This window comes from Pieris brassicae, chromosome 4, assembly GCF_905147105.1.
Source record: "Pieris brassicae chromosome 4, ilPieBrab1.1, whole genome shotgun sequence".
Lineage (NCBI taxonomy): Eukaryota > Metazoa > Arthropoda > Insecta > Lepidoptera > Pieridae > Pieris > Pieris brassicae.
The window spans coordinates 19,324,242-19,350,564 of NC_059668.1; the positions used below are offsets into that span (position 1 = coordinate 19,324,242).

Below are 26,323 nucleotides of genomic sequence, written 5' to 3' on the forward strand. Positions count from 1 at the left end.
TTTGACAATAATGTCTCGACTGACGAATGACATAAACAAAACAAGCAAAGTTTGATAAATAAGTATATTTCTAGGTCATTAAATATAAAATTTTAAGAGACGGGTGAAGTTACGCTGCCTTACAATCAATAAATTACATCTAGATACTTAAATTATTTTGTAATTGGAATAAAATGACGCTGTAACTTAGTGCTAATACAGACCATAGAGATTCAAACACAATAACAGATAATGAGCAAAAATGAGATTCTTTCAATTTCTATTAACTAAAAATATACAAAGTATTAAAAAAAACAAAAGACAACATATAAGCAAGAAACGTTATGTATATTCCAAATACAAATATCACAACATTTTTCTTAAATCGTATTTCTCTTTACACATATTAAACTTAGCAAATACACATCAATATTTAAGTATTTAGCGTCATAGTAATATACTTGTCATTATAAATTACAATAAATATTTCAGTGCCAGACCACATAATACTTTGAAAACCATGAAAACATGAAGGAGAGCAATATAATTTTATAAACTTTTATTCAAACTTCTTATAATAAAAAATGTCACGAGATTATAAAATATGGCCACTGGGAGTGATTGAAGACTTAAACATATTTTAATTTTTAATAGATCATATTACATAATAGAAAAACAGTTGTATTAAACTTACGGACAAATTAATCTCACTGTTTATAAGTATGTCGCATTAATCCAAAGTGAATTAAAAAAAAATCTATCCGTTATAACATTCTAACTAGAAATATGGAACTGGTACTATACAGTCTTTCTTTACAAATGTGTCAATCTGAGTATTTTATAATAAATTAAAGCTTTTATATTTTACAAAATATTTAGTGTACTTATTAAATAAATCATTTAAATGCAATTAAATTGTAACTTACATTATCATATAGTCAGCATATGGATGACGGATCACCTTCCATAGTGCATGCTATGTTATCTAATTTATGGGCTAAGTGCATTTTATTTTCTAAACCTAACACAATTGGTTCTCTATATTTACTGACATAAATGTACAGCTCTTTCAAAGCCGAAAGTGTATCGAATTCATTAAGCTGTTCCACGGAAAGCTGCTGCATCGAAGTACTCAGCTCTTGGTCAGTAACTTGAGGTAATTGAGACACGGCTTGATAAAAATGGATAACCATGTCTCTATATGTCGGTAAGTCTTTTGCAAATAACAATTTATTGGATGGAGAATCTTTACATAGTCGGTGTTCCGATAATGAACACGCGTCCATAAACGTTTGGGCGATTACTGAAAGTGACGAATCTACCGTTGCAGTTTTATTAATATCAAATATGAAATCTGGATTTTTTATGAGATTTACCCAAAATCTTAGAGGTAAGCTGTTAGATTTCCAAGCATGTACTACCTCCGGATTTATAATACCGTGTGAACGAGCTGCATCATCAAATAGATCAAACAACCATTTAACAGCTGGAGGTAGTACTTCATTTACAGTTAATATCGTACCAAAGAAATCATCTACAAATTTGTGCACCGTACCCTTTGTTGAAAGCAATCGAGTTAGAAAAATTTCTGGAATAGCTTTATGACTATGCTCCGATGACTTATTGACGATATGTTGGTATTCGATAGGCTTGACTAGGTGATAATAATGAACATTTTGATCCGATATATCGCTCTTATAAACACGTATATGTGAGTTTGTACAGTATATTCCAGTGCAATTTTTGCATGGTATCTTATATGGCGTATTAAAACTATCATTTTGACGAGGTATTAGGGACATAACAGCAGATTCTTTTACGCCATAATGGGCTAAAGTGTTCAATTTACGCCAGCCATTTAATGTTTTAGTAGTGACGTCTTCATCTTGGAGAGTGACATGACCACCTCTGCCATGCCTCCACTCTAGATCAACTTCATGGACGGAGGGACGTAAACTAAATGGCGTATTTTTAAATAAAGCGTCTAATATTTTACCTTTGACTTGTGAAATGCTATCGCAATCTAATACTTTACACTGCACTTTGTCATCAAAATCATCTTGTATTATGTGCAATGTTACTATTTGGTAATCAATCTGTTCTTTAAGCAGTTTTTCTTCTGATAAAGAATATCGTGCTTCATTAGTAATAGCATCTACTACTCCCTTTTCTATTTGATGTTTTATAGCCTTAAATAATAAGAAAAGAGATGATCCTGCGTAATCTTTTAAATAGTAATACATACATAATGCCATCCAATTAGTAAGCATTTTTTCGACGACACTTTCTGTTCTACGTAACATCAACTGAGGGTGTTTATTACACACCGATTTGTCAATGAGTCGCAATAAAAGAGATTTTAATATATCCGTGGCATATTCCATTTTTCCCATTAGAATTATCATTAATAAAGAAGCGACGTTAACTTTATCTCGTATGTTAAATGACTTCTGAGATTCTAATGTGTCAATAAATGACAATAAAAAACATTTGTTGTTCAACAGTTGTTCAAATTGAAACATAGCTGCATCGTAGTTCGTTCTGGGTGTATTAATGAACTGACGCTGGACATTTAGAATTGGATGATCAGACACTCCGGGGAAAAATACTTTCATGACATAATTAACGTGATCAAGTGTTGGTATCCCAGAATGTTCCAGATCGGCTGCTAAATCTGACATATCAGTTTGAAGCTCTGCAAAGGCTAATTTGCACTCTAATCGAACATTACTTTCAAGAGTATCCATTTGTATTTGAATGCGTTTATATTCTCTTTCTGCTTTCGTGCTACGTCTTCTGTACATAACAAGTACAATCATAAATATTAAAACCAAGAAGAATGTGCCAGCTGCAATTGCAGCAATGGCTTCCGGAGGAAAATTATAATTTCTTAGTAGCTCATAATGAAGATACCCTATAGGAAATCTTAAATTTTTACCAATTTTAACAACAACTAAAGGCAAGTTTAATTCATTAGTTTGAAATCCATTTTCATCAGTACTTGCAGGTTGTAATTCAGGCGGAGTACATAGTAGTTGCTGCATTGTTAAACTTGTAACGTTACATGGCTGAGTACCTATAGTTACAACAACGTCAGACTCATCACTAGCTTTAATTAAACTCTCTCCTTCTATAACTAACGGGTCATGGTGGTCTTTATAAGATTTAATTCTATTTGGAAATTGATAGATATGAGGATCATCTACATAAACCATGTGGGTCCTTGGTGGGTTAAAATATTTTTCTAAATCATGCATAGTTTCTACATTATCCATTACAAATCCAATTTTCATAGCAATCTGAGGAGTATTGGTTTGAGATTTTGTGGCTTGTAAGATTTCATTATATTTTTTATTAATAGCTGGACTTGGACATTCCATTTGGTTGGAATTCAGAACAACACAGGAAGTAGAATTAACTGGTATATCTTCATTTGAATAATATAACTTTATTAAAGGCTTTTGTATTGTGTGTAAATTAGTGCCATGAACTGTTATCATTCTCCCTCCAGATATAAAGCTTTTTAATGGTTTAATCTCCATAATTGTTGGGTCAATTGTATAGTTAAAAAGGTCTCCTTTTAGTGTTCGATTTGCATTATCAATAGAAACTGTAATGGTATGTATTATAAGAGGATTATTTACTTTAGGAGTTACACATATTAGCCTACTGTTTGAAGTTTGGGTCTTGTTTACAGGACAAGGAAGTTCATCAAGATATGCCAAGACTTTGGATCCAATATTGAGATGTTGTCCTCCAATTGCCAACTGAGTACCACCAGCAACAGGGCCTAAGGTAGGATAAACGCCTTGTAGTTTTATATTTTTGTAACTGAAAAATACTGATGATTCTGTGTAGCCAGAGTCATTTTCAACAATGACTGGTACTACAGCAGAAGAATTAGATGGCCCAGTTTTGCACGTAATACTCACAGATACTTCGAAATCTACTATTTCACAAAGAACTTCTCCAATGCGAACTTTTCCTGTTACTTCTTCTACGTGCAAACCAAGGTTGCTGCCTTCAATGGTGAGGATTGTTCCACCTTCAATTGGTCCACTTAATGGTTTGATCATATCAATTCTAGGTTTGGGACATTCAGTTACTGGATTCTCAAGACACGAGTCACTATATGAACAAGAGTTTCCACACCAGGTGCACTGATAAACTGTGTTTCGTGTAATGCAAAGAGAGCAATCTGCATGATCTCGGTGTGATCCCAGTATTTCACATTTATATAAAGTAATTGTTATAGTATCAATATAATGTTTATGATTCCAAAAAACTTTGACACTGACATTATATTCACCAACATCCTCTTCATAGGAATACATAGTTTTATCACAAACAATAAAATGATTTGATTCAACTCTTGCTGGTAAAATCATATTAGCCAATTCAATACTAACAATACACTGAAATCCTGTGTGTCCAGGTTGTAAATGTGGCAGGTTTTCAACTTCAAGTTCCAATTCTTTTGGTACATTATTTGGTAATAAAATTGGTTTTTTGTATTGTCTGATTCGGGGACAGTGTCCAATACCATGATTAAGTAACTTTGTTGGATTATTTTCCCCTGATATGATTGTTCTTTGGCAAAGTGAAACATCATGTGTGCACTTATTATCATAAATACACCAATTGCATGCCCACTCACTCATGATGCAGCTTTGGCATGTTGTATGTTTGGAGCAATCATAGAAAGCAAAATTACGAGAAACAAAATCTTTATTTGTTTCAGATGAATGAACTGATAACGGAACATAAACATGATCTTGATTAGGCGAGATTTTTGGCCTATGTTTTAAATCTGGTGTTGGACATGCAAGACCGCTAGAAGTAACAGCTGCATCAATTGCAGGTGCATTGCCAAAGACACATTTATACTTAGCACCAAATGGTAATTCAGGTAAAGTTCTTATAACTAATTGAACAGTAGTCACTTCATTTACTGATATTCTATCTGGTAAAATTTGTTCAAAGTCAATGCATTGCTGACCAGTGTACTGAGATAGCCATCTAGGAGCACTTTGTGTACCTTTTTGACACATATTTTGTATGGTACAACGTTTTTCTAATGAACACCAGCCACAATGAGGGTCATTTGATTCCAAACATGAAGAGCAATTGCTATAATCTGCACATTTTTCTGTAGATATTTGAATTATGGAATTTTTGGCTATCACATAAATTGATTTTTGATATGGGGATAAAGTGGTATCAGGAAGTATTCTTTGACCAGGTAAAAGAACTTCGCTAGAATATTGTAAAGCCTTTTCAGCATCAATTAATACTCTTTTTATACTACCCTTGCTAGTCCCAAGGAAAGCTACTGTATGTAATCCGGTAACAGACATAGTAACAGATGTAGTTAAAGTGTCATTCCACTGAAGCACAGACATTGTTTTAATGGGATATAGACCACTTATTTTTAATCCTACTTCACAAAAGTTAAGAATATTACCAACTGAACCAACACTAGGACATTTACCATCTGATATCATACCAGATATGTAACCCATATTACGGGCCTTAGTACTGCCATTAAAACACATATGAACATTTTCATTAAACTTGATTTCTATTTCCTGCATGGAAAATACACAAATTGCAGATTTTGACATGGGCTCATTACTAATACCTTTTGATGGACTAAAAGTTGCTACAAGAATATAATCACCTGGTTCTATACCTAACTGATTTGCTAGATTAATACCAGCTTTAGCAATTTTTGCATCTTGTACTAGATTATAATTGACAATTTCACTCTTACCTTCACTTGTAACTTCTCTCACATGACACTCTAAAGTAATCTCAGTATAGCTATTATAGTTGTCATCATTAACACAAGTCCTAGCTAATCTTGACACATATCCAAGTTCTTCATTTCCCGCAAGATGTGAATGCTTCTGGATGATGAGAAAGTAGGCATAATCACTAGCATTGAATCCATAAACATATTGTACTAAAAAGTTGTCTCTATATTTAACATCTATTTGTATTGAACTCTGTTTAGCAAATGTAGACTGTGCCAGCTGTAGAGACATTAAATTTCTGCTTGAAATAGCAGGAACATCATGCCTATAATCACCATTATTTGTAAAAGTTGTTCCAACATAAAGGGCATTAGACCGTTCCCAGGAATTATATCTTTCAGGACCTATAAATGCATAAGTAGATGCATCAGCGTCATTTGCTGCAACACTTTCAGCAATAAAGTCAGGGTCTGCAGACAAATCACCCAGCTTGTACAAAGAGCATGAACCTTGGGCCACACTACCACATGCTATAACTATTCTTGACTCTTGATCAATCACTAATATCTTATTTACATTGTCGATCCATGTTGTTTGGATATCGGAAGAAGAGCATCCACTGGCATGGCACGTCGGGTTATCTAGTTTGGGCCCAGTCCGAATTACGTGTAGAGGCTTTAAATCGGGACTTAGCTGATGAAGCCAATTTATAGAGGCGGCGTAAACTTGGCCACTGACTTTGTCTACAACTAAGTGATTGAAATAGAATGTTTCATTAGAGTGCATAGGATATTGAGATATGAAATCAAATCCATAAACCACTGTGCACTGAAGCCAAAATATTATAAGTAATCCTGTCATGATAGCTACCATAATCACATTGTTATATATTCTCACATTAATTTTTAAACTGTTTTCACAACCGATGTTGTTTCTTTTTCATTTTCAACCCATTTTACAATAATATCAAGCGATACAATATCGATGCCGATGACAGAATAAACAGCAAAGTATGAACCATAAGTAAAAGAGTACAGATTCCTCTGAAAAAGTAAAACTTTTTGTTGCTCTGTCCAGTGTCTATTTATCTCGTCTGTTTTGTTACCAATTAATGATACATATTTACACTTTGATATCTACACTCGATATTCTCACAGCTTGTCCATATACTTATTTATCTCAGTGAACAAGTACATATCTATACGAAATAAAGGGGCTCAATTGTGCCGAACTGCCATTTCAGTAGCCTAAGTACCAAGTGGTAGTGAAGTGAGTAGTAAAGCTATTATACACTGTATTATTATTGAACTTTAGTTACTAGTGACACAGATCATATTAACGAAAAAAGCCGTGTGTTTGGTAGACACTCGACAGCGTCGGAGGCGAAATTACCTCCACAGTGTACAAAATGGTGGCGAAACGGAAAGCGGCAAGAACTAAAACTTTACGTTAAAATATTTTTTTTAATTTTTGTACAATTTTTCGCAATTTGGTTTTGTTTTTGTCAGTTTAATTAAGATACATAGAATTAATATTGATGATAGAATAAATTTATAATAAATAAATATATTGTAAGGGCAAGAAGTAATTATCCATGTGTTTGTGAGTGTATAAACTTAAAACCTGTCCTAGAAAAAGTGTTATTAAAATTCAATTGAATTATGTTTTGTAATCTATCTATAAAGAAACCTGCTTTGGGGTATGTTATGATCTTTTCTTGTGTATTTCGCTGCTATTAAATCGTTGAAATGATGGCTACTATGGCTGCCGGCGGACCTGGGGATCCGCACACCCAGATGAACACATACCGAAGCTATGTGACCATGCTTGCGGATCCCGGTGCTAAGGATGAAATTAAACTCAAAGCTGCGCAGGAGCTAAGTGAGAATTTCGAGGTAAAAACACTTTATGGCCTCAAAAAAACAGCTTTTACAAATTGTATAAAAGACGTAGAATGACGAATAACTATGTTTAAAGCTATTGGGTTAATAATAGAAACGTAAAATTAAATACTATTACTTTTAATTACAACTGTGGGTAGGTCATGTGTAAAATACGTGGGCGATTTTTCAACCTCATAGAATTGAATTGTATTATATTCAGATTTTAATTTTAGCTAAATTTCAGCATTAAAATGTTTTAATCAATATTCACAAAATGTTAATAAAATAAATTATTACTTAAATATTTTAGAACATACATCTTAGTAAATTTTTTGTAGAACATATAACTTAGCGATTTCAATCCTGAAGCTTTAGTTATTATGAACTATGAAACTATTTTATAATGAATAATTTAATTTAATTTGATTTATTGACATGTAAAACAATATTATGATAAAAATACCTACTCATATGTACAACATTGATACTAACACATTTTTCAGGTAATTCTAAGTTCACCACAGTACCCTCAATTTTTGGAGCATTCTCTCAAAATTTTTCTTAAAATATTACAAGAAGGGGAACCACACTTTATTGCCGAGTACAATATACAACAAGTTAGAAAACTTATATTGGAGATGATACATAGGCTGCCTATCAGTGAGACACTTAGGCCATATGTTAAAAGTATATTAATATTGATGTTGAAGCTAATGGAAATAGAGAATGAAGAGAATGTCTTAGTATGCCTAAAAATTTTTATGGAACTGCATAAACAATACAGACCTGCATATTCTACTGATGTTGATGTAAGTTTTATTTTTATTGTTTTATTTAGATGTGGGTACCTTTATGCTTTTATTTCTGATGAGACAGGAAAAGTCCCTTGGCTTGGCTAACTTTTGACCTGTGTGACCTGCACTACTATTTAACATACTCAGTGGTATAGGTTGCACAATATTTTTTCTTCTTTGTTATAATCATAATGATTTGTGTTAATTTATTGGGATCCTGTTTAACATTAACAGGTTAGTCAAGAAAGTAGTAAGTAATAAGAAAGAATATGTTTTTATTAATATAACATCTAAGTACTCATCTATCAATGAGACTTTATTGTTATTTTTTTAATTAAAATAAAACCCACAGGTTTCTAGTGGAATTGTTTCACCATGGTTTAGTAACTCAAACTTACAAAGCTTGCTGCTCTACCATGTAATGAGCTGACTATTTGTTTTTCAGATTCATAAGTTCCTACAGTGGGTTAAAGCGATATACTCTGATTTACCTAACCACTTGCCAAAAATATTTGAACCACGGCCATCAATTCGAGTAAAGGATCTCTCGGAAGTGAATATAGATCAGCTTCTACTTGAAACATACACTACAACACCGATACATACTGAAAAGAAACTACTAGATGGAAGTGTTGTCACAGTAAGGAATAAAAATTTGTTATTCATAAACTAATTGCTATTTATTAACTGAGTTTAACTGTATTCAAAATTGTTATTTAAGCATAACACTAAATTCTTATAAATAAATTTTTCTTTCAGTACAATCTAATTCCAAAATCTGTGATTTCTCTCAAAGTGATCCAAGAACTTCCAATTATAGTAGTTCTTATGTATCAACTTTATAAGCAGAATGTACACCAAGAAGTCAGTAATTTCATTCCTCTTATCATGGACACTATTACTCTACAACCCTCTGCTACACTCCGGTATGATTTTTTTGATATCATAAAGCCTACTTTTGGGTCTGTAATAATTAATTTAATAGTATTAACTTGTGTAGCTTATACTATTGTTTTACAATATTCACTAAAATATTGTTTTCAGCCAATCTGCCACATTCAATAAAGAGGTTTTTGTTGATTTTATGGGAGCTCAAATAAAAACATTGGCGTTTTTGGCCTACATTATTAGGATTTATCAGGAAACAATAGCTAATCATGCAACCATGATGGTAAAGGGCATTATTGGGTTGCTAACATTATGTCCTCCAGAGGTAGCCCACTTAAGGAAAGAATTGGTCATAGCTACTCGCCATATTTTAGCTACGGATTTAAGACTGAGTATGTATTCCTTAACTATAATTAAATAAATTAATAACACATTTACATAAAGTACTATTGTTACACACTGTTTATTTATAGAATTTGTTCCCTACATGGAGCGATTATTTGATGAAGATGTGTTACTTGGAGGTGGTTGGACTGTACATGAGTCATTGCGACCTTTGGCCTATTCCACTTTAGCAGACTTGGTCCATCATGTGCGACAGCATTTGCCTCTCTCAGATCTAGCAATTGCAGCACATTTGTTTTCAAAAAATGTACATGATGAATCTTTACCAACTAGGTGAGCATTTTTTATATCTTTTTACACAGTCCATAGTCATTTTGGATTATACATCCACTGACTTGAGCAGCTATGTATATTCTTATTTTAAATATACAATTTGTTTTTATCTATAATTTCGGATATCCGGAGTTTTATATAATAACTTTTTTTCAGTATTCAAACTATGTCTTGTAAGCTACTGCTTAATTTGGTAGACTGCATTCGCCAAAGGTCAGAAAGTGAGAACGCGGCAGGAACACAGCCGCAGGGAAGGCAGCTGCTCATGCGAATTTTGGAAGTATTTGTGCTTAAGTTTAAAACCATGTCTAAGCTACAACTACCGGCACTTATGGCTAAGTAGTAAGTTATGTTAAAAAAAATATTAATGAGTAATAATTATTTCTTTTTCAAATTTTTGTTATATTACTATTTTAAATAATAATCCTTAAGTATTTCTACGGAGTTATATAAAATATATAGTCAATAACTTGTACCATTGCATACATATCCTTGTCGTTTTATTAACTAAAATTTATTTTCCAGTAAACAAGCTTGTCCAGCTCCAGCTCCAAGTTCTACAAATGGAAATCCACCCACAAATCCAAATACACCGACAGCCATAGTACCTACAACTGTTGAAGTCAAGGTGGAAGATGAGAAACCAACAACAGACTTTCTTGACAGCTTGAACAAAGTAGAAGAAAAATCTAAGATTGGATTTCCAACATCACAAATGAGCAATTTGAATGTTGGGGACTACAGGACCTTGGTCAAGACATTAGTGTGCGGTGTTAAAACAATAACTTGGGGTTGTGCCTCTTGTAAGGTATGTTACAAAAAAAGTGGTTTATTTTATCTTTGAAGTAATTTACTGAATTGTTTTCTTTAGGTGTGTTTGTATATATAGCTTTAGAACTATTAAATGAATTATTTATGTGGACCTTAAATTTTGCATAAAAATGTTATTAGAACAAATATTAAAATGTCGACTGAAAATGATGACTGACAATTTAATATACGTCATTTGAGTAGTTTCAAATGATTTAATTGTATATTTGAATTTATGAATTATAGGCGATCTATATTGTGTTTAATGAAATACAACTTCAGCTTTGTGTGTCTTTCTGTTCTATTTTGTGCTCAATTCAAAAACATCTCCAAGCATAAGAGAACCAAGTGGTATAAAACCCAGCAAGATCTGTATAGTGTATACAGATAATTATCGAATTATTAAGAATCGATGTTATATTATTTATATTTATAATACTTCTTAAATAGACATCGACAACTGCCGAAGGCACATCGACAACGACCGTAGCAGGTCAGAAACAGCACGTGTCAGCCCGAGAGACACTGGTGTACATCCGCCTGGTGATATGGGGCTTGCAGTCCTTGGACATTTATACGTTATCTGCGCCTCGTCAACCACTTCATACGCCTTCGCAGCCCCATGTTCGCTCGAAGGAAGAAAAGGAAGTGCTTGAACATTTCAGCGGAGTGGTAAGTTTTATTTAAAAAAAAATGGTTTATAAAAGTCACATAACGTGATCAATTATTTGTCTTTAAATAAAGGTTAGAATAATAAAATAAATAAAATTAGGCTATTGTTGATTTAAGATGATTATGATTTAAGAAAATCTTTTCAGTTCTCCATGATGAACCCTCAAACATTTCAAGAAATATTCACAGCAACCATTTCTCATATGGTCGAAAGAATAAATAAAAATACCACGCTTCAAATTATTGCCAACACGTTTTTGTCAAATCCCGCGACGTCACCCATATTTGCCACTGTACTTGTTGAATATCTCTTAAAGAGAATGGAGGAAATGGGTTCTAACGTAGAAAGATCTAATTTATACCTAAGATTATTTAAATTAGTTTTTGGCTCCGTAAGTTTATTTCCGACGGAAAATGAACAGATGTTGAGGCCTCACTTACACAGCATAGTTAACAAGGCTATGGATTACGCGATGACCGCAAAAGAACCGTATAATTATTTCTTACTTCTAAGAGCATTATTTCGATCCATCGGCGGCGGCAGCCACGACTTGCTATATCAAGAATTTCTGCCATTACTACCGAATTTACTGGAAGGCCTTAATAGGCTGCAAAGTGGTCTTCACAAACAGCACATGAAAGATTTATTTGTGGAGCTATGTTTGACGGTGCCGGTTAGGTTGAGTAGCCTCTTACCGTATTTGCCGATGCTGATGGACCCATTAGTTTCGGCTCTAAATGGATCTCATACTTTAATATCGCAAGGGCTCCGAACGTTGGAGCTGTGCGTTGATAATTTGCAGCCTGACTTCTTGTATGAGCATATCCAACCCGTTAGAGCAGATCTAATGCAAGCTCTTTGGAGAACCCTACAGAATAGCGAAGTTGCAAGAATAGCTTTTAGAGTACTTGGAAAATTTGGTGGTGGTAACAGAAAGATGATGATTGAACCGCAGAGACTGGAATACCGCGAAACCGACGCTCCTCCACCTGCAGTTATGGCTTACTTCCAAGATCAAGCTAAACCGATCGATTTTGAAGTAGATAAAGTGATAGAAACCGCATTTTCTGCTTTGAAATCGAGTACTACGGACCCGTTTTATCGTCGCCAGTGTTGGGAAGTTCTTCGCTGTTATTTGGCGGCTTCCCTGAATTTAGAGGACGACAGACCTACACTCCAAAAGTTGTTCAACCATCCTAGCTTTCTCGAAGGAAAAATACCAGCCCAGAGTGGTCCGTACTACAAATGTTCCAATTCGATCGTTAGAAACACGCACAAAACGGCGCTCACCGGAATGTTTGTCGCCGCCGCCATTAAGGAGTTGCGACAGCACGTTCTACCCACAATGGTATCTCTTGTGCGTCATTATACTTTAGTCGCCATAGCCCAAGAAGCGGGGCCTTTTGCGGGTTCTGGGGGGCCGAAAGAGGGTCTCGATGCCTTAGTTTTAGTGGACGCCATCGCAGTTGTAATGGGTCATGAAGAGAAGGAACTGTGTAAACCTGGACATTTGGCTCTAGTACTAATGATAGAAACAGCAGCAACAGTTCTGGGAAACAAAGAACGAGCCTGCAAATTGCCTTTGATGGAGTACCTAGCTGAGAGAATGTCATCGCTTTGCTACGAGCGTGCCTGGTACGCTAAGCTCGGAGGCTGTATAGCGGTCAAGTTTATGTTTGAGAAAATGGCGCCGGAATGGGTGTACAAGCACGTGTTTACCTTTTTGAAGGCGGTTTTGTTTGTGATGATGGATTTGACCGGGGAAGTTTCGTCGGGTGCATTGGATATGGCTACCGTGAATTTGGAGCGATTAGTTCGCGTTTGTGTGAGCGGTCCGGGAGGACAAGCCATTGAACTGGATGGAGAAGTGGCAGCCGCTAGGACTCGAGCGCTGCACGATGTTTTGCAAGAACTCGTCTTGCAGGTTACCAGCCCTCATCTACTCGTTCGGCAACAGGTACCTATTATTATCGTAAAATATTTAATAACAATTGAATGGATTTAACTGATAGTTTATTGCTTTTAGGCAATGAAATCCTTGGAGCTTATAGCTGAACTACAGAATAAATCCGTAACTGATGTAATGGACCCACACCGGGAAGTGTTGTCGGATATAATTCCGCCTAAGAAGCACTTACTGAGACATCAACCCGCTAATGCACAAATGGGTCTAATGGACGGGACTACCTTCTGCACAACTCTTAAACCGAGACTGTTTACAATAGGTATAATTTATTATTTTCATTAAATAACGCGAGATTTCATGTTTTCCATTTTATGAATACAGCAAAGAAAAAAAAAAGAATCATGGATTTCGAAAAACAAATGCACGAGTAAATAATTTAAAAAAATTGAATTTGGAATTCCTGACCAAAAACTGTCACTTTCATATGTAAAGACTTAATATTAATTCTACTTTATTGTTTATTTCATAGATATTAAAATGTACCTTATTATCGTTAAGAGGTTATTATTATTCTACTGGTTGTGTATTATATATTTAATATAATTACGTACGTGAATACGAGAGCGTATACATAGTGATAACGCACGCAACGACGTATCATACGTATACTTTAAGAAAACAAGTTAAAAGGATTGAAGCTGTGTATTATTATTATAAACTTATAATTATTTACATAATTTTGAATGTAATTTTTTTTCCGGCGTTTTAGTTTATAATAATAATACATAGCTTCAGTCCGTTTAAAAAGTGATTGCCTAATGTGTAAAAGCTATGTTAACAAAAGACAATACTATACGTATACTTTTTCCAGATCTGAACGTTAACGAGCACAAAGTGTTCTTCCGCGAACTGCTCTCCCTTTGCGAGGCTGAAGACGCGATGCTTGGAAAGCTGCCCTGTTACAAAGGGGTCAATCTTATCCCTCTTCGTATTTCGGCTTTACGGGCTTTAGCGGCGTGTCATTATATACAGGAAAAACATTGTAGGGAGAAGATATTCCAAGTGTTGTATAAATCACTGGAGAAGAATGATACAGAGCTGCAACAGGTAAATATTCCTTGTTATTAGTTAGTAGTTAGCGTAATTTATGTATTTTAGTATATGCACTGTCAATTATATAATTTATCGTAGCACCAACAAGGATCTATAATATCAATAATTACTTAACATTGAATTTTTTTTCCTTCATTTTATTGGTGTATAAAAAAAATTCTCACTATATATATATAAAATTCTCGTATCACAATGTTCGTTCTCATACTCCTCCGAAAAGGATCGACCGATTCTTATGAAATTTTTTATGCATATACAGTAAGTCTGAGAATCGGCTACTACCTATATTTCAACCCCCTTGTTTTGTTTTTATTATGTTATGATACAACATACAAAAATACATACAACCCTTAATTGTCACCCCTCTAAGATCAACCCCTATTTTTTATTATAGTATTATTTTTATTGAACTAAAAAAAAATTTCCTATTAATTATATACATGGCAAAACGACGTTTGCCGGGTCAGCTAGTATATATATATATATATATAGCTAGTATATCGTTGTTGTCGTTTACATATGTCTTAAATACACAAAAAACTCATCATAATCGATCTAGCCGTATTCAATTTAGGAGGAATTTTATTAAAAACACAACATTTACATATACTTTAGATATTTATAAAATTTGTTTTAGGCGGGATTTGAGTGTATGCAAAAATTCTTAGCTGGATTCCAAATTGATATGGACATGGTTCATCCGGTCATGAGACCCTTGCTGCTTACGTTGGGAGACCACAGGAACTTAAGCGTCAACGGCGCTAAGAGGCTCTCATACCTGACACAGCTTTTCCCGTCCACCTTCAGTGAAAAGCTCTGTGAACAACTTTTGCAATTATTAAAGAAATTGCTGGATTATTCGATTCAGACCAATAGAGGTCAGTAATTTTACAGAAAATTAAATATATATAAGTCGGAGAAATGTCGTCACTCCATCGATATATAACGACATCGCCATTACAGCGCATAGTAAAGTCTGAGTACAAAGCACACGAATAATTATCGTACAGTATTTAATTCAGATTGATTCCTTTTAACACTTCAAATAACACTTTAGCTCAAATCATAACGAGGTTTAAGGCACGAAATTATTTTTAATCACAATCTAAACATCTAATCACTTCGACCAACCTCGGTCCAATGTCTCATCGCCACAATTCTCCACTGTGTAACTGAATATTCAATGAGTACTACCCAGTATCGACTAATTCATAGAAACGCAGAGCATAATAGCAGCATAGCAGCAGCATTTTAGTGCATAGTTAGCAGTGCTGGCCTCGTTTTTCGTCTCCCTTGCTCTCGTAGTTAAGATACGTTAGGGGCACGTCCGTCTCTCTCGCTCTTTCTTCGTATAGCTTATTGTTTAGAAGCCTTCATCTGAATTTGTTGGTGCCACTGCCACGCGGTCGGTCCCTCGCGGAAAGTCTGTCTTCAGATGGCCCATAAGAACTGTGCTTCTATCCTACGTCTGAATTCGTTTCCTGTATTCCCTGAACGTACTGGCCAATGCACACGAGGCATTTGCTATGCTCTGATTGGTCGTAACAATATTGGTATTTTTAACCGTCAAGTAATAATTCTGAACGAAACTATGAAACAATGAAATAATAACATAACAAATCCAATCGAAATAAATTATGATTCTTAAAAGTCCGAAGGAATCCGAGCATTCCTTGACATATATATACAATAAAAGATTGGTGTTTATTTAAATTTTAATGTTTTTAGGTGGTAACTTTTTACAAAGCGTATCAAAGAACATGGAAAATGAACAGAAAATAATAATATTGATTGGTATTTTCCATCAAATACCGGCCGCATCGCCGCGTTTTATTGACGTGCTTTGTCGTCTCATATTCCACACGGAGAAATCTCTCATGATAGAGGCAGGCTCACCTTTCCGTGATCCATTAGTAAAGTTCCTACTGAGGTGAGTCACATTCAAAATATCCTCAATATGTTTTAATTTAACTAAATTGAATTATTTAATAATAAAACAAAAATATTTTAACGATGCAGAACTTTTGTTTAAACTCACTAACTTTCAAGATTTTTTTCTTTAACAGTTATAGCTTTTAATTGTATAAATTCCGTATTGCATTAAGATATTAAATCAATGATAATAATCTAAGACCTTAAATGGGTCTTCGCCTCCTACGCTTTAGATTGCATACGTTTCTTTCTTTGATCATAAAATTAGACATAGGTGATCAGTCTTCTGTGTGTGATACGTGTCATCGATTTTAGGATCATTACGAGATTTCCCTTCACCATATGAGCAAGTGCTAAAATTGAAATAAATTTTATTTAAGTGTAAGTTAGAATCGCAAGCTACTGGGCCAACACTACTCAAAAACAAAGAATCATAACGATAAAATGAGAATTCGTTGTAGTGTTTTGTTCACTTACAGCATTTTATTACAATTTATTTATAGATACCCGAAGGAAACACTCGACCTGATTATGAGCGATAACAATATAAAAGACCAGCAATGGAGTCGCTTCCTAGTTTTCCTCGTGAAACACGAAGAAGCCGGCCCAGCATTCCGTGAAGCCCTACAAACCACGAAAAAGGCCAGACTATTGCAATTACTGGCTGCTAATAGTGGAACCAATTTATCCCAACCAGATAAAATTGAGATGCAATTTCAAGCGATCCGAGTTATATCCTTGCTTATCAAATTTGATGACCAGTGGCTGTCCACTCAGCATGACTTGATTGAGTTATTGAAGCGAATATGGTGCAGTGACCAATATCATGTGAGTTATTTTCATTATTTTTTCACACTTTGTACATTAACAATAAGTTTTTTTTTCAACGGGGCAACATTACTAAGGGATCTCTTCCAGGCAACTCTATTTTTTAAAAACAGTGAACAAAGATTGCCTGATTTATAAAACAAAAATAATAATATTAATGACAATACAAAAAAAAAACAATGTGTAATATTAATTCAGAGGATATTATGGGTTATTTATGTTAAATAAAACAAATGAGTACAGGATATTTATAAACATATCTGAATTCAAATATTAACATTAACTTAAATGTATATACAATAACTTATAATAATATAAGTTTTTATGAACCTGTAATTTTCACCACATAAATTATATTAGCATATATTTATTTGAGGGCGTTACCGAAAGCCCTTACACTAATTCCAATTTTCAATATAATTTTACAAGAAAACAATTTAGACCCCAGAACGTCAAATTCGTGGCGGTCACCATTCGTACCGTCTTTTCACCCATACTAAAGGTAAGGTTTATAAGGTAAATATTGACGCTAGACGTACACGTGAAGTTCGAGAAAGATTAATCCTGCTCTATAAGTCTCATATTTATTTTTTATGGCAGGTTTGAATTATTTTGAATCAAATCAAGGTTAATTTTAGTTTTATATCTTATACATTGAATGCGAAACGGTATTTTGCCCACTGATTCTGGAATTAAGTTTATTCAGTTCAGTTTCTTATATTACTATAGATATATGTTTTTAAGCCGTTTAGCCAGTAGGTATTTGAAGACTGTTTTAACTTATATTTTTTTTGCTATAGGAGTCCCATAAGAAAGTTGAGAATGTTGAGTGTAGCCATTGGAAGGAACCGAAGCTAATAGTGAAGATTTTGTTGCACTACTTCTGTCATCATCCTTCCAACATTGACCTGCTTTTCCAGTTGTTGCGGGCCTTATGTGATAGATTTATACCGGATTTCCAAGTACGTACTTTATTTTTAGCCTTAAAAAGAAGTTTGTCCACAAATTTCTCGGTGCAAAGTCGTGTCGAGATGTCAGGTATTTGAAGCCGGTCAAATTTTTCTAAAATCCTTTTTACTATTCTAAGAAGATTTATTTTGTTTACTTATAAAAAATAACGTAGCATTTAAAAATACTGGTGAAGGTGCTATAGTTCTTCTCGTCTGTTCTGCCCTTTTGATTTTATAATTAGTAGTAAATATAAATTTAAATAAGATTTATATTGTCTATGAAATTTTGAAGAAAAAAAAATTAAACATTTTTTAAGTCTTAGCAGTCTCTACCGGGGAAATATTTAACCAAATACTAGCACTTTGCTTGTATTTTTCTTGTACGTACCACAGTGAGAGCAGTGTTAGCCAAGTCGGCTTCAGCGAGGTACTCTTATCACTGAGGTCTTAAATCCGATCCAGTCGTGCACCAATGTACATTGTATTAGTGATCAGACCCAAAAGGTCGAAGACGTGTGTCAGGCACGGAAGGCAAAAAAAAAACAATCATCCCGAAACAGATACAGAAATCTGAGGCCCATATTTAGATCTGGGCCTCAGAGATTTCCTTGCCTTGGGCTCAGAAAAGTAGCGCCACTACTTTTTATATACCTACTACAGCGTACAGTTGGCAAATTAATGGGCAGTTTCATTAATCCTGATATATTTCATCCTCAAAAATTGTGTAGTAGTAGATATATAAACTTTTACGTTAATTGTTTATGTATAAAGGCAATTTTTTTATTTATAGTTCCTCCGAGATTTCCTGGAGAACACAGTTGCTCAAAACTACACAGTTGAATGGAAGCGATCAGCTTTCTTCCGATTCGTTGAGCACTTCGCAAGCGACGCGATGTCTCAAGAGCTCAAAGCGAAAGTTCTGCAAATGATATTGATTCCGTGTTTCGCTGTTAGTTTTGAGAAAGGTCAGAAGATCGTGGGAGGCCCACCCGCCCCCTACCAGGATAACCCGGATAACGTGGTATCGGTGTTTATCAATAATGTAAGTGTGAAAACTTTTAGTTTAACCAAATTTTAAAAGGCCGGCAACACACTCGCGAACCTGTCAATATGAGTAATAGTCACTTACCACCTGCCTGAGCCTGCTAGTTGCTTGTCTGAATGAATAAAACAAGGTACTTTTACAATGTTACAACTGAATAAATGCAGAAATTTATTTGACGATGGATCTCAAATGAATCACTTTTTCTCCAGCCACCGAAGCTTCGACAATTATTACAAAAATGTTATACATTAACCAAAATTAACTAATAATTTAATTACTTTTTTTTTTAAATTTAATAAAAAGGGAAATGAATACAAAATTACAAAAAGACATGATAATTGTTAAAGTGTTAGATTCAAAGTACGACAGTAGGAACCAGTTTTTGTTACACTATATTGTTGATTATATATTTATTAGTTTTTAAAGCAATTTCATTTTTTAATTAAATTAAATGGTATGTCGAGCCAAATTTAAGAATTTAGGAAGGACCAAAATATTTTTCTTTATAGCATATAAAATCTGACCAGACGCCGAAAGCTCAAACATCGAAAGCGTTAGGCCGCAGTAGTCCCTGCGACGTACCATGCTTCTAAACACGTAAACAAACGTCAAGTTTTATACATGTTCATTCATTTACGTTCTGCGATTTCCGTTCAATTACACAAATATTAGTATTTCATTCGAATAATCCCGATCGTTGTGTCACGTGACTGCGTATAAAATCAACATTTTTAATTATGGCTTTTTTTGATAAATGTCTTGTTTAAAAAAAAAGTCACGTAATTTTTCATACTGTTGAATATCCATATTTACTTTTCCAGGTGATTGACCCGGAAAATCCATTCGCATGTTCAGACGCAGTGCGTATTTCGTTACTTCAATTTGCATGTCTGTTGCTCGAACAAGCGTCGGCGCACATTCACGACGCGAATAACAAGAAACAAGGCAACAAACTGCGAAGGCTAATGACATTCGCTTGGCCATGTTTATTGGGCAAAAACTACGTCGATCCAGCGACTAGGTGAGGTTTTTTTTTTAATTTAGAAATTAGACTGCTTTGTTGTCTATGTTGTCAGATTTGTTTATATAACGGGACAATCGGGCAGGAGGCTCACCTGATGTTTTAGTGTTACCGTCACCCATAGACACTTACACTGTCAGAAGGCTCGCAAAGGCTTTTATGAATTGGTACGCTTCTTGAAGGACGTATCGTGTAGCTGGTTTCCTTTGAGTTGGTGCGCGGTAAAATCTGTCTTAAAAAACGCTCTTCGGACGGACGACTAAGGACTGTCTTAAACAACGGACGTTGACGTAAATTGTTATTTTACAACACACTTACAACGCCAAAATGCGAAAACTACCCATATTTTATTACTTTGTATTTATTTGATACTTGCGGATCCCACAGACGTTATTCATACACACATGTTAAATACAAAGTTTCAAACTTAAAAAATAATCTGAACTATTCTCGAATCCACTTAAGCACTTTCAAAACTTCCAATTGTCCAATTGTCAATCAAATTTAACCATGAATAACATTAACATACTATTTTTTTTAAATGAACGGCTGGACTGATGTTTTGACTGGTAATTTTTTTGTTGCGTTTTGTTATAGTACGTTCAACGTACCTAAAAGCTACCTCCCCACTAATTTTCAGCCAAATCGGTTCAACCGTGCTTGATTTTTAAATAGTGTAACTAACTCGACTTTCTTTTATATATATAGATTACTATAGCAAAGTAAGGAGAAGATTTTTTAAAGTTTAACAATATTTATTATTTTCAGGTACCACGGTCATTTGTTACTAAGTCACATTATTGCTAAGTTCGCAATCCATAAAAGAATCGTGCTGCAAGGTATGTAATCATTTGTTTAATAAGGTTTTTATATATATCAACCAAAATCTTAGGTTACTAAATATTTTTTTTAAATTATCCTTTCAGTGAGACATCACGTTTTAGCCTTAACGTAAGACTAATAAATAATTTAGGTCTAACCTTATTTACTAAAACGGAAAATTTATATATTTTATATGTTCTTTCTATTAAGAAAAAGAAGACACGTTTCACAGTCACATCAGTCTTTAGCCAAAATCTAGTTTAGGGTCAGTCTCGGGATAATTATATCTGACGTAATATATAGTATTAGTAATCTATCAATACTTGTTTCCAGTCTTCCACAGCCTTTTGAAGGCCCACGCAGTGGAAGCGCGTGGAGTCGTACGCGCAGCGCTGGAAATACTAACTCCAGCAATGCCCCAACGTATGGAAGATGGCAACACGATGCTCACACACTGGACCAAGAAGATCATTGTTGAAGATGGGCATTCAGTGCAGCAGCTCTTCCATATTCTACAGCTGGTTGTTAGGCATTATAAGGTATGTAGGAGACATCAATTCATCACTTTGGTAAGGCGTGGGAAAATCATTAAGAATGTTGGTAATGACACGAATTGTCTACCAAATCGAAAATGTAATAAAAGAATCGTATGATTTTAAAATGTCGAACAATTATATTTTTTATTTATCTTAAGAAATTGTGTTGTGTCCTAAGGGAGCGTTCAAGTATTACGTAACGAATTTTTTTGGGGGTCCTTTTGTAAAACGTTACGATGCGGGACGGAGATTGAATTACGCGTTATTGTTAATATTATTTTCTACTTTCCAGTACTTTACACCACATAATGGTAAGTTTTAGGTTTAAAGTGTCACTGGAGTTGGTCACGAAACGTTTTACTATTGGATACAGAAACGTTACGGCGCGTATCATGGGGGGGGGGGCGGCGGCTCAAGAATCTCCAAAAATTACGTGACGTAATACTTGAACGCTCCCTAATATTGTTAAGAAACGGCATGAATGAAATTGTTCTTGATTTTTCTATAACTTAAATACTTATTAGACAATTGAAATTTATAAACTTATCCTAGTTTTCAGGAGGCTGAAATATTTAGGTTGCCAAACCCAATCTAGTACAGTTGTCAATACTTTAGTACAGATTTATAAAATATTTATAAAATTTTGGATTTCTATACAAATAACAATAAAAGCGTATTTCTTCAGGTTTATTACCCGGTCCGACACGCACTAGTAGGGCATATGGTGGCAGCAATGCAGCGATTAGGTCTCTCTGGCACCGCTTCATTGGAACACCGCCGACTAGCAGTTGACTTAGCAGAGGTAGCCCTCAAGTGGGAGCTGCAGAGGATACGCGACTACACTCCCGATGAGGCCGTTGTGAGTTATTAATAATTACTATAATAATATTATTTTCCTACAATAAAGTTCACAAGAAAAGAGTCCGACTCTACACGAATTACAATCTTGCCTATACAATAATTATGGCTAATAAGTAGTACTATGTTGACTTAATTATCTACAATACTAATATAATTAACTAAGGTAATTTTCATTAACAGTCTTAGTGTTCTATAATATATAAAAATAAATCAATGGCGCTACAACCTTTTTAGGTCTGGGCCTCAGATTTCTGTATCTGTTTCATGATCATTTGTTAATCTAATAGGCAAGTAGGTGATCAGCCTTCTGTGCCTGACAAGTGTAAGACAAGCCGGTTTCCTCACAATGTTTTCCTTCACCGTTCGAGCTAATGTTAAATGGGCACATTGAAAAAAAATCCATTGGTGCACAGCCGAGGATCGAACCTACGACCTCAGGGATGAGAGTCGCAGGCTGAAGCCACTAGGCCAACACTGCATGCTTATATATAATAAGTTTTATGCGCATTATTTTAAACTAACCAATCAAACGTCGCAACTTGCGATGAGTTCACATTTTTTTGGGCGATCGCAACGGCAACATTTTTACTTATAAGTACTACGAGACGTGTTTTAAATTTAATATCTTTAATTAAAATATCTGGATAGGAATATATTGTATATTTTATTCTGGCTGAGGTCGCAAGAGTTGCTTGTATTATATTTTTTATCATTTGTATTTTTAATGTAAAATGATTTAGACCAGTGTTTCCCTTCCTTTTTTGGCCCTTAGGTAACCTAAAACTCTTATACTATGTAACATACATATTTTATATATTAAAACTTTGAATTGTTCACTTAATGAATTTTCTAAACGTTATGAAAAACTGGAATCCAAATTCCAAAATATGACTTTTCACGATGAATTGAATAAGGTCCTGATCCTTGATGCTTGCTACATCAAGATTTGCTATTGGGTTCCAATTCGGTTAGCTTAAGTCTCAAGGTTTCACGTTGTGTTATATCAAATTGCCCCCCCCCCTGTGGGGGAATACTGCCAACTTCCTCACGTTGGGAAATACTGATGTAGTGGATTGATAATGTCTGTGGGGTTATATATAAAATAAAAAACAAAAGTACGATGAAACTAAGTACAGTATTTAATGCTCGATGCCATTTCGACTTATTTAAGCATAAGGTTTGTTATCTAATCTTTATTAATTTTGGATCTATGAACTTATTTTGAAATGAGTGTCGATTAAATAATAATAGAAAATACAGAAGTATGTATTTACGAAAACACTAACTATTTCAACGTTCAGAATGTTATGTGTGATACCAACTTCGGGGCAATAAATACAGATAACACAACTTTCTCTACAGCTGTGATACTTTTGACATTCAACACCTTTTGTCTTCAGTCACCGTGACCACGCACGCTGTAAAGCACGCGAAACGTCGGAAACATTTAAATTTAAAATTATGTAAATTATTAAGTTTTTAATAATACAAATAGCTTTAATCTGGTTAAAAAATTGTTTTCTTTCAATGTGTAAAAGCTATGTTAACCAAAGACAAAACTAAGTTATGTGTTATGTAATTACAGGCGGGGACATCAACAAGTGGGGCAATCAAGCGTATTTCTTCTGAAGACAGTAGTAGCGATGCTCGTAAGGCCCTAAATACGGGTTGGGCCAGTCCGCAGGCCGCTAGTTCCCGAGAGCCGGACGCCGCGAAGCCCCTAGAGAGACAACATGTCGATGTTGTAGTCAATCTATTATTGAGACTAGCTTGCCAGGTATTTATTGGTATATTTAAGTTCAAAGTGGAATCATATTAAAATTATTTTTAAATTTACCTTACTTTTAATTAATTATATTTTTTCTATTATGCTAGAATATCTGTTCGTACAGGTTTTATTACATTATTAAACTTGATAGCTATGTATATGTCGCAGCTTAATTAGCCTTTTAACTAAACGGCTCCGTTTAACTTACGGCCTGAAAGATATTCAGACGTAACGTTTGTTACAACATTTCATTTACTGGCTGGCTTATGCTTAGGCCATTCGTACGATACAGTCATTGTTTGGCATAAATATTGCTTAAGTCAAATTCACATTATTATTGTCAGTACACTCTTCTTTTTCTTCTTCTATTGTTTCTCATAAAACTTTGTAAAACACCATCAAAGTTGTGGTTTGCCGTCGCCATCTTGACAGTTAGAATAATTTCGTTTCGTGATTGAGAGTGGCAGAAAGTTGAATTAAATTTAAATTAATAGTCAACAGGCGAGGCAAGTAATGAAACGTCATCGATCCAAGCCGAGCTGTTCGATCAACTGACTGACCATCTTTCAGGCCGCTAGTTAAACGGCTAGACTGTTAATTGAACGGCTAATTAAGCTAGTTGGCTGCGACATATACATAAGTCTCAAGAAAAAAAATCCGACATGTATTGCCTGTAAGAGATCGCTCAAACGCGATAAAGCCGCCAGCTACCTTTTTAATTAATTATTTTAATTGTACTGTATACGTGCAATGAATTGTTAATAAATAAATGAATAAAACATCGTTTAGTGCAAACGGGTATAATATAATCGTATTATTTCTATATAATCATAATATATCATACCATTATGTCGTGTTAGTTATCCGCATGTATTAAAAGATGCACAGTTGACGTCCCCATCGCAGGTTAACGAGGCTGTGGGCGGGGCTTCGGTGGCTGGGGGCGGGGCTACAACGGCAGCAGCCAATAGCAGTGCGGCAGTTGGAGTGGGCGGATCCCCCGCTGAGCAACTATCACGGCGGTGTGTTTTATTGCTGAAGGCCGCGCTCAAGCCTGACGTCTGGCCTCATCTGTGTGAACCGAAACTAGCATGGTTGGATAAGGTAAAGCATATTAAAAAAAATTTGGTGCAAAGAAGTAACACAAATATATGTAAAATTTAATTAATTTAGCAAATAATATATAATAGTTTTTATATATCTCCTGATTTCTTTTACTAGCAAAGCTTATCTTTATTACAGGTTTTCTCAACCGCAGAGAGTAACGCGAACGCGTGCACAGGCCTTGAACTCTTAGTATTCCTGTTGGGAGTTCTACGCCGCGATCAAATTCTTGCAGCTCTGAAGCCTCTACACCGCGGTCTATCGGCGTGTGTGGCGTCCACTAATCCCAAGATAGTTCGACTAACACACAATTTGTTGGCTAAGCTTACTGCGCTGTTCCCCACCGAACCTTCTGGCGCTGCCCAGGCTTCTAAGGTGCGTAGTATTCTTTTTGCCAAGCATTTACCAAATACAAAACATCTGTGCAATTTTTTTATTTACTTAAAAGCGATTAAAAAAGCGTCGCCTTAGCTTTAAGCCAACTTAATCTATATAAAATATTAGCTGCCCCCGCGAACTTCGTTTCTCCTTAATGTGGTTTTAGTTAGCCTTAATACCCTGACACGAAAGAATAATTTCACTGTATTATCGTCACTTTAATTTGAATTTGATTTACACTTCGGTCTAAGTAGCACGTGGTTGGCTATGCTAACACCAAAAATTAAAAAAGTAATAATAATTGAATTTCACGGTATTTCGTTTACGACAAAATAAATTGAATTTATACTTTAGCCTCAATAACACGTGGTAATCATGATATTGAATTGTAGCTTATATGACACAGTTGTCGGTTTACCATAGCAGTGCCATCTATTGATTACTTACTCAATCCAGTCGAAAAGTATCGACTAGAAGTGACTGTCAATTAATTATAGACAAATAATTTGCAATACAATAAAATTGCTACTATAATTAAAGATCTAATCTAGAATAACTTAGATCTTTAAATGGACCAGACTGCTCACGGTTTGTCAAT

At 34.7% G+C, this 26,323-nt stretch overlaps 2 protein-coding genes across 4 annotated transcripts in view; one reads left to right on the forward strand and one right to left on the reverse strand.

Moving 5' to 3' along the window:
- Positions 1 to 56: 56 nt before the first annotated feature.
- On the reverse strand, positions 57 to 6,722 carry LOC123708774 (plexin-B). The gene has a single exon (XM_045659651.1). It carries the CDS (start codon positions 6,606 to 6,608, stop codon positions 918 to 920), a length of 5,691 nt encoding a protein of 1,896 aa, XP_045515607.1. The 5' UTR covers positions 6,609 to 6,722; the 3' UTR covers positions 57 to 917.
- Positions 6,723 to 7,109: 387 nt separating this feature from the next.
- Positions 7,110 to 26,323, forward strand: part of LOC123708266 (transcription-associated protein 1) — a 44,319-nt gene continuing 25,105 nt past the window's right edge. For 2 of the 3 annotated variants that reach the window (XM_045658900.1, XM_045658902.1), the window contains exons 1-24: positions 7,110 to 7,630; positions 8,122 to 8,427; positions 8,858 to 9,052; positions 9,172 to 9,338; positions 9,457 to 9,692; positions 9,774 to 9,978; positions 10,135 to 10,320; positions 10,504 to 10,786; positions 11,239 to 11,460; positions 11,607 to 13,418; positions 13,488 to 13,686; positions 14,239 to 14,474; positions 15,118 to 15,358; positions 16,209 to 16,410; positions 16,916 to 17,240; positions 18,041 to 18,202; positions 18,981 to 19,232; positions 20,057 to 20,256; positions 21,025 to 21,095; positions 21,412 to 21,617; positions 22,300 to 22,473; positions 24,061 to 24,252; positions 25,132 to 25,347; positions 25,486 to 25,722. In XM_045658900.1, the coding sequence (XP_045514856.1) occupies positions 7,484 to 7,630; positions 8,122 to 8,427; positions 8,858 to 9,052; positions 9,172 to 9,338; positions 9,457 to 9,692; positions 9,774 to 9,978; positions 10,135 to 10,320; positions 10,504 to 10,786; positions 11,239 to 11,460; positions 11,607 to 13,418; positions 13,488 to 13,686; positions 14,239 to 14,474; positions 15,118 to 15,358; positions 16,209 to 16,410; positions 16,916 to 17,240; positions 18,041 to 18,202; positions 18,981 to 19,232; positions 20,057 to 20,256; positions 21,025 to 21,095; positions 21,412 to 21,617; positions 22,300 to 22,473; positions 24,061 to 24,252; positions 25,132 to 25,347; positions 25,486 to 25,722 (6,672 nt within the window). In that variant the 5' untranslated portion in view covers positions 7,110 to 7,483. The remainder of the gene's footprint in view (positions 7,631 to 8,121; positions 8,428 to 8,857; positions 9,053 to 9,171; positions 9,339 to 9,456; positions 9,693 to 9,773; positions 9,979 to 10,134; positions 10,321 to 10,503; positions 10,787 to 11,238; positions 11,461 to 11,606; positions 13,419 to 13,487; positions 13,687 to 14,238; positions 14,475 to 15,117; positions 15,359 to 16,208; positions 16,411 to 16,915; positions 17,241 to 18,040; positions 18,203 to 18,980; positions 19,233 to 20,056; positions 20,257 to 21,024; positions 21,096 to 21,411; positions 21,618 to 22,299; positions 22,474 to 24,060; positions 24,253 to 25,131; positions 25,348 to 25,485; positions 25,723 to 26,323) is intronic. The other variant, XM_045658901.1, reaches the window with a different exon arrangement.